The sequence below is a fragment of the Dermacentor albipictus genome, chromosome 8, assembly GCF_038994185.2.
Source record: "Dermacentor albipictus isolate Rhodes 1998 colony chromosome 8, USDA_Dalb.pri_finalv2, whole genome shotgun sequence".
NCBI lineage: Eukaryota > Metazoa > Arthropoda > Arachnida > Ixodida > Ixodidae > Dermacentor > Dermacentor albipictus.
This window is the reverse complement of record NC_091828.1, coordinates 96,045,015-96,057,113: the sequence shown is the minus strand read 5'-3', so window position 1 is coordinate 96,057,113 and position 12,099 is coordinate 96,045,015. Positions and strand designations below refer to the sequence as shown.

The following is a 12,099-nucleotide window of genomic DNA, read 5'->3' as shown; positions in this document are numbered from 1 at the left end:
CTGCTGCTGGCTTATTAGCAGAGAAGTGCGTGTTCTGCGATGAAACGGGCTGCTTTTATACGCCACGAAGAATCCGCCTCCTCGATTCGCTGATCCGTTTTGAGCCTAAGCAAATAGGCTATCAGCGGGAGGGTCAGCACCCCGTTCGTAAACAACGGAGCATTTCACTTCGCCTCCCCTAGGAGGGCTCGCGTACTTTTTCCACGGAGACTTTGTCTTGGATTAACATTCTTCGCGCATTCTTTCTGCTTTTTCTTTCCTGCTTTGGAAAGCGTCGTTGCCTCCTTTACAACTTTTTTTAAAAATTCTCATTCCCTACCGGGACCAGGGCGAGATAGGTATAGCGCAGTGTGTTAAACACGGAAAGCTCGCTTAGTGCGGCTAGTACGAAAAAATAAAAAAAAAGATGCTTAACGTCGTACGATTGGAAGAGCAAGCGTACACAGCAGGGCGTGGTGTGTTTGGTTATTGGTCATTCAGGGGGGGGGGGGGGAGAGGGGGCAAGATATGTCTGAAGAACGCATTGCGACTGTATCCGTCCATCTTTTCACGTGTGTACTTCGTGTTGAAATCGTCGGTTATGGGAGGTAGGTGCTAGGTCTTGGCGTTCGCGGAGGAGACTTATCGACTTGCAGGGATCATCTTGCGGTGTTTTGCGTCTGAAATTGCGTCAAAGGCGCGCGTATTTCGATAGTCGTGGGATTGTGAAAGAAACAGGATGCAAAGAAATTGTTTTGAATGGAAGCTTTTGTTTTTGCACGACGGTTTCCTTTTATATTTTGTTATTAGCACATTTGTAACAGCGTTTCATGCAAGATCTATAGTCGGGCACTACCCGAGGAACGTTTATGTTGCTAATCGTATGAACAAGAATAAATTGCACCTGAAGTGAGGAGGATGGTGACGGCGTTCTCAGATAATGGCACAAACCCACGGTAGATGATAAACCAAGAAATGATTGCTAGCATAAGAAATGTATAAATGAAAAAATAGATAGAAAGAAATTCGATGTTACTAGATAACATATTAGGAAGCATAGAACGTTGACTCGCATTATTGAAAAGCGCGCCCTAACAAGGCATTAGGGTCAACACTGCATATCCGGGCGGAGCAAACTGGTATACGGCTTTAAAAATTAAATTATAGGGTTTTACGCGCCAAAACCACCATCTGGTTATGAGGCACGCCGTAGTGGGGGGACTTCTGAAATTTGGACTACCTGAGGTTCTTTAACGTGCAACTTAATCTAAATACACGGGTGTTTTCACATTTAGCCCCATGGAAATGCGGCCGCCATGGCCGGGATATGATTCCGCGACCTTGTGCTTAGCAGCCCAACACCATAGCCACTAACCAACCACGGCGGTTGGTATGTGGCCTTACGGTGGACCGAAGACAGTGTTTTCAAGATGCGGGCAAGCACGTGTTATTAAGCGGCACTTTGCTTCTTCGGCACCCAACATTTGGCGGGCCGTACTGGCTGCTCACCCTGAGGAATTGTGTCAGAAGGAATTGTCTCAGAAGGAAAACGAAGGAATTGGGCACGCAGCCTTTTGGCACATGCAGTGACAGGCCGCATGTTGGCCCTGTGGGCGAAGTTCGGCTCGATGTTACGTCGTTCTCCCAACGCTTGTCCGGTCCCTGTCATGGCCTCCAACTCCCTGTACTAGTTTCGGTAGACATGGTTTCTGAGGCAGGGCACCGCAAAGTGCATCCTGAACCACGAAAGGCGGAGAGCGCCAGGAAAATTTCGACCCCCTACGGGGCTTTCTATAGCGTGCGTCGAAAGCACTCTAGACGAGCCTTCTTTTTTTTTTGCAGTCCGCGTTTCCGACAGAATGAGGTCAACCGTGGCTGATAAACGAACCCGCAACCTTGTGTTCAGCTGTAAAACGTCGTAGCCAGTAAATCACCACGGTGACCGAGTCGCCACGTTGAGGTGATGTAAGCGCCGCCACGAGGTATATTCGTTGGTAACCGTACATGAAGCAGTTTTGCAGAAATCGTTTTATTTGAACATTGTATGGACAGACGCAGCTGAATAATGGCCTCAAAGCCTACGATAGGTATTAAGGATATCTCAGGGTCCACTGCACCTCAGACCAGAAGGATGACGTACATAATGAAATTCTCGTAAATTTCACGCTTATTGAACTCTTCTGAAAGGCGGCGCTCAGAATGGATCACTGCCAGAAAATCTTATAAGGCTATGGATCCGTCTGCAGCAAGCAACAACAACACCCTCCTCCTCTTCATCCTACCTTTAAGACCGGCGAAGTTGATCAATTGATGGACGTCTTTCATGCGGGCAGGATTTTTGTTTTCAGCATTGCGGATTCTGGACTTGAGCTGTATTCTTGTAATGGAGAGTGCTTCGCACGAGCGCATTGATAAAGGGCAGTCATGTTGGGTGCAAACATCAACATTTATTCATTCGCAAGACGCGGCCCACGGGACCGAGGTATAAAATGTTATCGGCGAGCCACAAAGTAAATAATACCACATGTATTACCACAATATTGTATACCACAATATATGACCAAATATTACCACAAAGTGGTAATAGTTTGGTCTTGGTGCATGTTCAGAGTAGGTAGGTCTTGGTGTGCTCGGCGACGTAGCCCGGCCGGCTCTGGTGCACGTAGCTGCGGGAGCCGGTCACCACCGGGGCGTGGTGGAAGTCGGTCTGCTGGTACGGCAGGCTACGTAAATACAAAGAAACGATGACGGTGAACCATGCTACAGCAAAAACCAAACTTCAGTTCATTTTCTGTTTCAGACATATCAGATTTACGTTCGCTTGCAGGTCGATTGAGTGACGTCCTGTAGCACAGTCAGCACCTGTGCTTTCATTGTCATCGATTTCATGGCTACGTTGTAATGACCTTTAATGATCCCTGCCAACTAAAAAACGGACGAGAGAAAGCTTTTGACTCGGATCGTTAAAACATCAGAATATTGGTTTAGCAGTGCTGATAAAACCTTGGCTGTTCGAGTAAGTAGACATCAATTGAGGCATGCAAAATTTTGTTACATAACAATCATGACTGCAACATCGTGGAAGCTTTTCTGTTTAAGTAACACTGTCGCGGTTTAGGTAATCAGAAATCGAATGACCACGCGTAAGGCGTCAACGTCATGTTATTTTGCCGGATCGAACAGATGGCAATGAATATAGTACCGCATTCAAAAAGATGTCAAAGAAAAATTGCCGGGACGAAGATACGTGCACCTCCTAAAACATCATACCGCGATTCTGAACCGGTGGTTTTGACGTTGCCTCCCTGCCTAATATCGATTGCCTAGTGTTTCATCTGGATGGTTGACAAACCAGGGTACTTGTGTTTCAATGGCAGATTTTACACAGCAGGCGCTGTTCGAATCTTCCCTCCCATCCATTTCACCTGCACAACGTGGACAGCGTTTGCATAGCGCTGACAGCGTCATGAGCACAACGATTGGCAACATCGGTATTATGTATAGAATCTATTTAACTTGCATCAAGCTTTTAATCAACCAAAGTTCGCTCTACCCAAATGCAACCAACTCAGTATTGTTAGTTGTTCTCGAGCAACTCGACGCATTTTTCTTACGTTGAGCTCGTCCTCAACTAACAAAGATGATTTAAACAAAATTATAAGAATTGATTTAAGAGCAAAACCTTAAATTGGGAAGTTAAGAATCAGTGTTTAAAAAAACAGGAGCCAAGACCGTTCAGGACAACGGGACCGTTTGGTCAATTCTTTCAAAAATAGAGTAGTCTGCTACCGATGGCAGTAATGGCTAGAGAAAGATTCGTCGTATTCATCTTTTGGGACGAAATTCAACACCATGTTGGAAAATATCCAAATGATTTCCTTCAATGGAGATATATATGTTCTGGCTTTCGTTCGTCCAGGGTATAATAGAAAACACGCGTACGATCGGTACCACGTCACTATGCGATTGCTCGCAGCTACGATAGGCCCGACCCTCGAAGATGCTTCGAGGGAAGGATCGACGCTGCAGAAAAGATGTACGAATAGTCCGTGAAGGGGCTCGATTCACACGACGGGACCAAATTACGTGCACCAGCATGACGTCACTCACGGCCGTCCAATCACGCCGCACACATGTACAAAGGCAGATGAGCTGCTGGTGGCACAATTCGTTCAGGTTCAGCCACATCATGCTGGTCTGATCAATTTGGTCTGTTGCGTGAATCCAGCTCGAGCAGCGGAGCTAGACCGGACAGTGGCCTTGACTTTCAGTGTGGCCGAGATGTCTTTTCTACTGAAGCCATTGAGCAAACCAGGTCATGGGATACAACAATTCTTGAAGTTCAGTCAGCGTTCCTTGCTGTTCATATATCGCGTATAGGATGAAGAGGTCTTGGCGGCGGATGGCGACGCATCTCAAAGGACGTTTTTGGCAGTCGCCTCGTGACCGAAATTTTCGCTTGCGGTCTATTCATACGTTCGGTATGCGTGCAACACAAATAAAGATTAACTCGTTACCTGCAAGATACCTAGTCACGTGGAACGTACGTTTATAGGTTTCGCGCGATTTCGGCTGAGCCTCAGAAAGGGAGGACCGCAGCAGCTATCCTCGTGGAAACAAATCAATTAATCACGTCTCGAGAGGCCCTGAAACTTCTTTGTCTTTGTTGGATGTTTTGCGCTTAAATCACTACTTTAAAGGTGAGATATTTTTTTTCTAAATAACGGCCTAAGCTCACGGTTAAGCTCAGTGTACTTAAGCTTGAGTTGCTCAAAAAGACAGTGAACTATACTTGGTTGGCTGTATTCTTGCGGTACGCACTTGCTTTCCCTAAAGCTTGCCGCCGGTTAGCTGAAGGAATCTGTATATCAGTAGGATAATACACGGCAAAAGCAAAGCCGCATTGTAAAATAGTTCTGCTAGTGGCCACCTAGCAAGTGGGATACGAGGCTAGTTGACATTCGAGGCTGTGGAAGCGAACGTCTATCGATGCGGAAATTTGCCAGGCTTACCCTGTTAGAGGGTCGTGGTGGATGACGGTGGACTTCGGATGGACCACACTGTTGTGTTCGACAGAGTATCCGTGCTCGTGGTGCGGCACGTACACAAGCTCTTTGTGCTGGGCCACCAGGGGAGCCCTGACGACGGCCTGGTGCACCAGCGGGTGGTGAACCAAGGGCTGGTGTACCAGGGACACGGCGGGCGGGACGACATAGGGGACGACTGCGGCGCTGTGAGCACCGGCCGCTAGGAGGCAGGCGATGAGCAGGGTCTGGGGCACAAAGAAAAATTAGTTGCGATTGCTAAAATTAGTTAGGATATAAAAAAACAGCAGCAGTACTCTCGTGCAAGACTCATGACGAGTGTTTTCTTATGCCACAAATAATAAAGAAAGGTTGTCTCAAGCAGGTATCAGCATTTTAATGCGTCAACTCAAGGGGGGGGGGAGGGGTTATTCTGTAAGTGTCCTGCTAGCGTACCCGTCAATTTCGTCTGCTGCTCAACTTCTGATTCGCTGTGCTGGGGTACACGTCAGAGGGAGACGGGCACTTCCAGCCAAACTGCACTTCATCATCAGCAGCAGACAAAATGGACATGTCCACAAGGTGGGCACTTACAGAATAACCCCCCCCCCCCCCCTTCCTGGACAGCATGAAAAGGCGGGCATCACATGAACCGAAATTTATAATTGAAAAGCCAACAAACGTACACCAATTAACGTCTAAATTTGTTACGGCACATATAGCAGTTAGTTTAAATGTGGCCGGCGAGTTCGGAAGTAATTCTGAGGACAGCGCCTGCTTCGAAATATGCGCAGTCAAACTTGGCGTAAAATATGCGTAGTAATTGTACCAACTTTTTTCTTAAGAGAAATGCGCAGTGGGGCTGATGTGACTCCGAGGAGGATTCGCAGGTCTAAAGCGAGTGTAGTATGCTTGTCGAATATTGCGTGAAACTGTGCCAAGGGAAACGTTCGCTCCTTGAAGTGGGCGAAGCGTATAAAGGAGCAACAAGTAATGGCATCGGAAGGGAGGGAGCTTTCTTATGAAAAAAATAATTGAAAAAGAGAATTCTCTCCGTCGTGACATCTCTTGCAGTACATTACGGCTCTAGCGAGTCTCTCTTTCATTTTTTTATTGTAATCCGCCTGGGTTGCCACGTGGCATTATGAACTGTGCGCTCAATTTCACTGCGGCTCGCATGGCCTAGTCACTTCACAATAGTCCTCGCCGTGCTTTCTAAACCAAAAGTTTTGTTCGCAAACTCTCCCGACTGTCTTGCTGACCATGCTGTCAATGTCTTACTGAATAGCCACGTGGGCCACATCACGTAACACAAATGCTAGAGCGCGCCACTTTTCACTGCGTCATGGACGCAGGAATCAAACGGGCGAATAATGGCTAGCCTTCCCTCAGCCTTTTAGTCTCGCACGTGCTTACGTCCACACACTTCCCCGCAACAATTTTTTTTTCTAGAAACAAGCATCAAACATCAATTTCGTCCTCGTGGGGCCACTGCGTAGACGTCTCACCTCAGTACGTTCGCCTCGCTTGGGGCTTGCATATCAGCGTAACTGGCGAGCGGGGTAGTGCGTAAATGTTAAACATTGCATGGTATTACCCATTGCATATGGGTGACGATTAAGGAAATCGTACGCGTCGCATTTAGTCTTGCAGCGTTTAATTAACCGCATGACGAAACCTTCGCTTCACATAGATTCACGTATGCACGTTGGGTCGGGCTACTTTCCTTCTTTCGAAGATAACAGACAACACTATCTAAACCAGACAAGCAGGCTTACAAGCTTTGCTACCCTGCGCAAGAGCAAAATATACCAAGCGTTGCGAGACTGTAGACCCCATTCACCGGCTGGTTCACTAACATAACCAAAGGGTGCTTCCGTAACGCCTAGCAATTTGTTGCCTCAAAACTAGCCAATCCCTCCGCGGCGGTTCGACTGCCGGTCACGGTCAACACCGCCCAGAGAGCACAAGGCCTGTTCGGTCCGGTCCATGACGTCATGCTACCTGGACCGACTGCCGTAGAATCTAACGGGATTGCTCCCGAGTAAGCCGCGGTGATTTTGACGTCACCGCTTTCGTCATTCCAGCCTCTGCAACGGAAATTTCGGGCCCCGTAGCATGACGTCATGGACCGGAGTGAACAGACCTTGTGCTGTCTAGGGGGTGTTGTCACGGCGGGCGCGTTCCGTGAGGGAGGTGCAATGAAGCAACACTCCTATAATGAGATTCAGGTGCGCGCCGAAGAGAACAGGATGGTCGAAATGCATCCGGAGCCCTAGCAGCACCGTATCCCTCATTACCCAGCGTGCAGTTTGAGGACGCTAAACTACACATGAAAAAAAAAAGCCCTGCGAAATATGTCCCGTATGTTAGTACTGATAGAATGCAATGATTGCACACTTTTCTTTTCAACGAAAGTGGTAAGCTCCCCATTATGATTTCGCAGTGCCTGTCGTATGCACTCCAACCCATTTTTATTCTTCTGTAAGTTTCCTTCTCATGGACTAGGGTCTCCTTTCCACACGTACCACAACGTAAACGAGTGACGAACGGTTTGACGCCCTTTCTGTAAGCTACTATGAAACTTAGAAATAGGAATGTTTAAAGCTTGAGGGTGGCATAAAAATATAGCGCAATGCACGCGTTCGCAAGGCATTACGTAGAAAAAAAAAGGTAATGACACCGCACCAAAAAACTCCACCGAACCAAAACAAGGCAACCGGAAGTTTCCAACCCATTGACTATGTACAAGGAGAAAAAAGAAAAAAGATGGGCGGGTGAGGGTAATCCTGATTTAACACAGCTGATGAAAGTACGTACCACTGTGTCTTGGAAAACAATTTCTAGTTCGGCTTTGTAGTGCAAGCACCGTACTGGCAGTGTTCGCATCATCCCGACAGGGCCGTAATGAGCCCTGAAGGATGTATATGCGACATTGAGATGTTTTGTGAAGGGTTGGCCAAAGTTTCATGACGTTCGTCGAGTGAAGGTCTGCTGCAAAACGCCGAAACAGCGGCTTGCTGCGTCGCACCGTTATCGTGCGCCGCCGTTGTAAAACAGAGGCAGCGGAGGCCGGCTAAACGATGGACGCGTCACCACGTGACCCAACATGGCGGCGCCCATAGGAGCGGGGTGAAAAGGGACTCTAGGCGACCAGAATAGGAACTTACGAATGTGTTCATGGTGTTCGGAAAGCAGGTAGACCAGAGTGGTATAGTCAGCGCCGATGGGGCCGCAGACGATTGTGTGCGCCGCCTGTTTATTCAGAGCTTCCTTTATACTCGAAGGTGCCGCCCGTCTTCTTCCATTCCATGCGCAAGGAAGCGAGTTGCATCAGACACGATAAAAGCTTCCTGAAACATCGTACATTGTACTTCCCTCGCGTACTTTAGGCGAAGGGAAACGTGCGAGTACCTTCGTGTCCCATTTTCGTAGGGGCTGTATTTCGGTTCGATGCGGTGACCTTAGTAGAATGTCTCGCATTTTATTGCTGCGTGAGATTTCACTGCTTTCTTCTAATCTTTTTGTATTTTTTCTTTATTCCGTCCGACGCAGAGGACAGGATTCTCGGATTTAATGGTATGGTCTCGACAGCGGAAGCCGATAAAGTCTCCGAGGAACCGCCACCACAAGTTTAACGATCGGGAACCGGTGTAGTAAAGCGCAGTGAGTCCCGTTGTCTTTCTATCTAAGCAGTAATCACGCCCGCTACCGGTGACAGGCGCGATTCCTTTATCGGCTGCTCTCTTTCGTGCGAGCACGTCGTAGAACTCTGCCTACCGCAGGGGGTATGCGGACATTCGCATTTATGGAGCGGACGTACTCGCCTGCGGACTCCAATGTCCCTCAGAATGCATGGTTTGCAGATCAGCCAGACGCTCAGTCAAACTCACCAACTAACATGTGTTTTTTTTTCGCGCTAGCCTCAAGTTCGCTCGTGCTCGTTCGCACTGGTATGCCTACTCAATCTCCGACATTAACTCACGTCCAGTACTCGCACTCGATCTTACCGTCGCTGACTTGTCGTTGATACGTCAAACGGCCCTCACTGCATGGTCATGTCCACTTTGAGGTGAACACGAATGTTCAGTTAGCTTCCATGAGTGTCCAGTGTTCTTTAATTAAGCTTTTCGTCGCCGCTGTATACATGCTCTGCAATATTTCTGCAATCACTGAAAGGCGACTTTAGTCATCTTTTTTGTAACCGCCTGTATTCTGTAACTATTTAAAACCCAACTGTTTTCAGTTACTTCGAGACATTGAAAAAACTTTCTCACACTGATTTTTGCATAAGGGACCAACTAATAGTGTATGGGCTGAAAGGATAGAGGCCTACTTCAAGTAGTTCCTCCTCCTACCCTTTAGCCCATTGCCCCTTCCCTTTGAAGAGGGATAAATAAAGGTTGTCATTCATTCATTCATTCATTCATTCATTCATTCATTCATTCATTCATTCATTCATTCATTCATTCATTCATTCATTCATTCCGTGTTCAGGTTAACATTGAGGCTGTAAGAAACACGAGCGAAACATCGATACCACCGCGCTGCAGTTTATATTTGAATGTTGCCGAACGATATTGAATGACACAGTTTAGCAGTTGTGTTTGCGCGATAAAAGTTCACTCTTCGAGCAGCTCGGTCGTCATGATATCCGCGCATTGTCTTTCCATGAGGACAGCAACGACTACGCTCCCAACAAGAGAAGGCGGGTGTCCGAATGGCGTCGACGTCGAATGTTCTAAGGTGATCCCGCAAACGCTCACAGCTCGCGAGATAAACGCCGTACCACTGCATAAGCAAACATTTCGCTGCGCTATTGACCGTTTGCGCGTTCGACCTTCGAGACGGCTTGGCTGGATTACCGTCGCGTGCGCTGGACCCATCAGCGGCTGTCGTAGCCAAACTATGCAAATTCGAGTATATACGCACCGTTAGCAAGTAGGCGGGAGCGGCAGCGGCTGGCTTGAATTCTTTTATATACAAAAAGTTTGAGTGTTCGCGGCGGGCAAAGTGTGCCAAGACCGCGTCTAACTTACGCGGCGCGTGTTTTCAGCGCCTGCATCGCGCGTCATGCTCCGTTCCAGGATTAAGCGACGCGCTTTGAGGTACGCCGTTAAAGGCACATGTAAACGAACCTTCTAGAGCTCCTAATACCGTTATATAGGTAAGCAGCAACGTGGGCGTGAGTGGTGAACGTGTTGGAAGGCACCTCTGCGAAGGGTACTCCGAACTTTCTTGGAAGCATCTCTCTTGTGAAACAGCACTTCCCTCTAGTATGTTCAACATGGATGTTTGTGTAGCTGCCAGTGCAAGACTGGATGAGGTTTGGGCAGCAGTGCCTGTGGTGATATCGTGAAGTGCTCGCGGTTAATATGGGAGGGGTGTGGTCGCAAAAACCATATGGAGTTGCATTTATTTTAATCGGGTCAGATCAGATCAAACAAGCATGGCATGGCATGGCAAGAACATTATTTTGGTCCAGAGAAACTAGGGCCCGAGGGCGAAAACCCCCAGGCTAAGTCGGTGGCTCCGCCCACGTAGGCACCGGTAGGCCAGAGGCTTTCCCGATGTCGTGAGCTCTCCGGGCGGCCAGGAGTTGGTCTTGGAGGACTTCGCTGGATATGCGCCGACTCCAGTCCTCCTCACTGTTGAGATCCCAAGCCCTTTCGTTGGGGCACAGACGGAACATATGACCTAAGAGACACGGAGTGTGTCCACAACTTTTACATTCCGCGGAAAAATTCTGGTCAATATTGTTAAGCACACAAGGTGTGGGATAAAATTTAGTTTGAATCATTCTTAATGTGACTGCCTGTGCTCGGTTGGGCTTCTTATGGGGGGGGGGGCGAGGGAGGAAAAAAACTTCTGTCGTCCCTATAGTGTGAGGTGATCTCGTGAAAAGTACTAAGTGGGTCTTTGTAGCAGCCGCAGTCACCCTGGAGCAGTTCCTGATCTGATGCGCGGCATGTGATATCTCGCACAGCAGAGTGAGCTTGCTTGTTAGGACTGCAGTCATTGGGGCTGACCGAGTGGCCCTGATGAGCCGGAAACCAGACTAGGTGTCAGCTATGCAGTTGCTCGTAATTATGAGTATTAAAACTGTGTATAAGTAACTTGTGTGCTTCCATTGAGACGAAGCCGGCTGAGTAGTTTCTAATAGCTGTACGGCAATCGGAGAAAATCGTGGAGCTTCTCCTCATTGTACTTGAAAGTGCTATGATTGCTTCTTCGGCGGCATGAATTTAGCTCGTTCTTAGTGATGCCGCGCTTATTAATTTACAGTTATCAACGACCACGGCAATAGCGTAGTGGTTGCCCGATCCATAACTAGTTGCAGTGACAAAAAGAGCTGAGCTTTGTTGTTGGTGCAGTTTACCCAGAATGCATTTGGCCCTGGCGTCCCTTCTGCCCTTGTTGTGGACATGATGAATAATGCTAGATATGGGGTCCACAAGTAATTGTGTTTCCACCTCCTTGGGTATGTTGAACTTAGAGAAGTCACCTCTTCGAGGCAGTATTCCGTCTTCATCTAGAATTTTGCACCCTGGCTTAGTGTTGGAGAGTCTTGCAATTTGTGACATCGAAAGCGCCTCAATGAGCTCATCTATAGTGTTATGAAGTCCTAACTTGTTGAGGAGTTCGGTACTCGTTCCGTGCGGGAGTCCCAGAGCCCTTTTGAGTCCGCAGCGTGTAAGTGTGTTTAGCTTAGCCTTCTCTCCTTTTTCCCAGTTCAGGTATGATGCAATGTACGTGAAATGACTGATGAAGAATGCCTGATATGCTCTGATGAGATTGTTCTCCTTGAGACCTGCATTTCGATTTGAGACCCTGCCCAGGAGCCTTAAAGTACTGGTGGCCTGCCCTGTGAGACGGTTTAGGGCCGTAGCATTACAGCTCCTTGCGTCAAAGAGAAGACCCAGAATTTTAATTGTGTTTGCTCTGGGTATGACCCAGCCTGTGTTGTCTGTGATTTTAATTGGCAGAGTTTCTAAAGGCGCGATTTTCCTAACACTCTGTCTCCCCTGTCTAAAGAGCAGCAGCTCAGATTTACTTGGCGATAGCCTGAGTCCTCTGCCCTTAAGGAAGGATTCTG

At 48.0% G+C, this 12,099-nt stretch overlaps 1 protein-coding gene across 1 annotated transcript; it reads right to left on the bottom strand.

The window, feature by feature from the left end:
* Positions 1-2,404: 2,404 nt before the first annotated feature.
* Positions 2,405-8,303, bottom strand: LOC135912869 (uncharacterized). Its single transcript, XM_065445442.1, has 3 exons — positions 8,174-8,303; positions 4,992-5,251; positions 2,405-2,702 (listed from the first exon to the last, which is right to left on the bottom strand). Exons 1-3 carry the CDS (start codon positions 8,183-8,185, stop codon positions 2,585-2,587), a joined length of 390 nt encoding a protein of 129 aa, XP_065301514.1. The 5' UTR covers positions 8,186-8,303; the 3' UTR covers positions 2,405-2,584.
* Between the last annotated feature and the right edge of the window lie 3,796 nt (positions 8,304-12,099).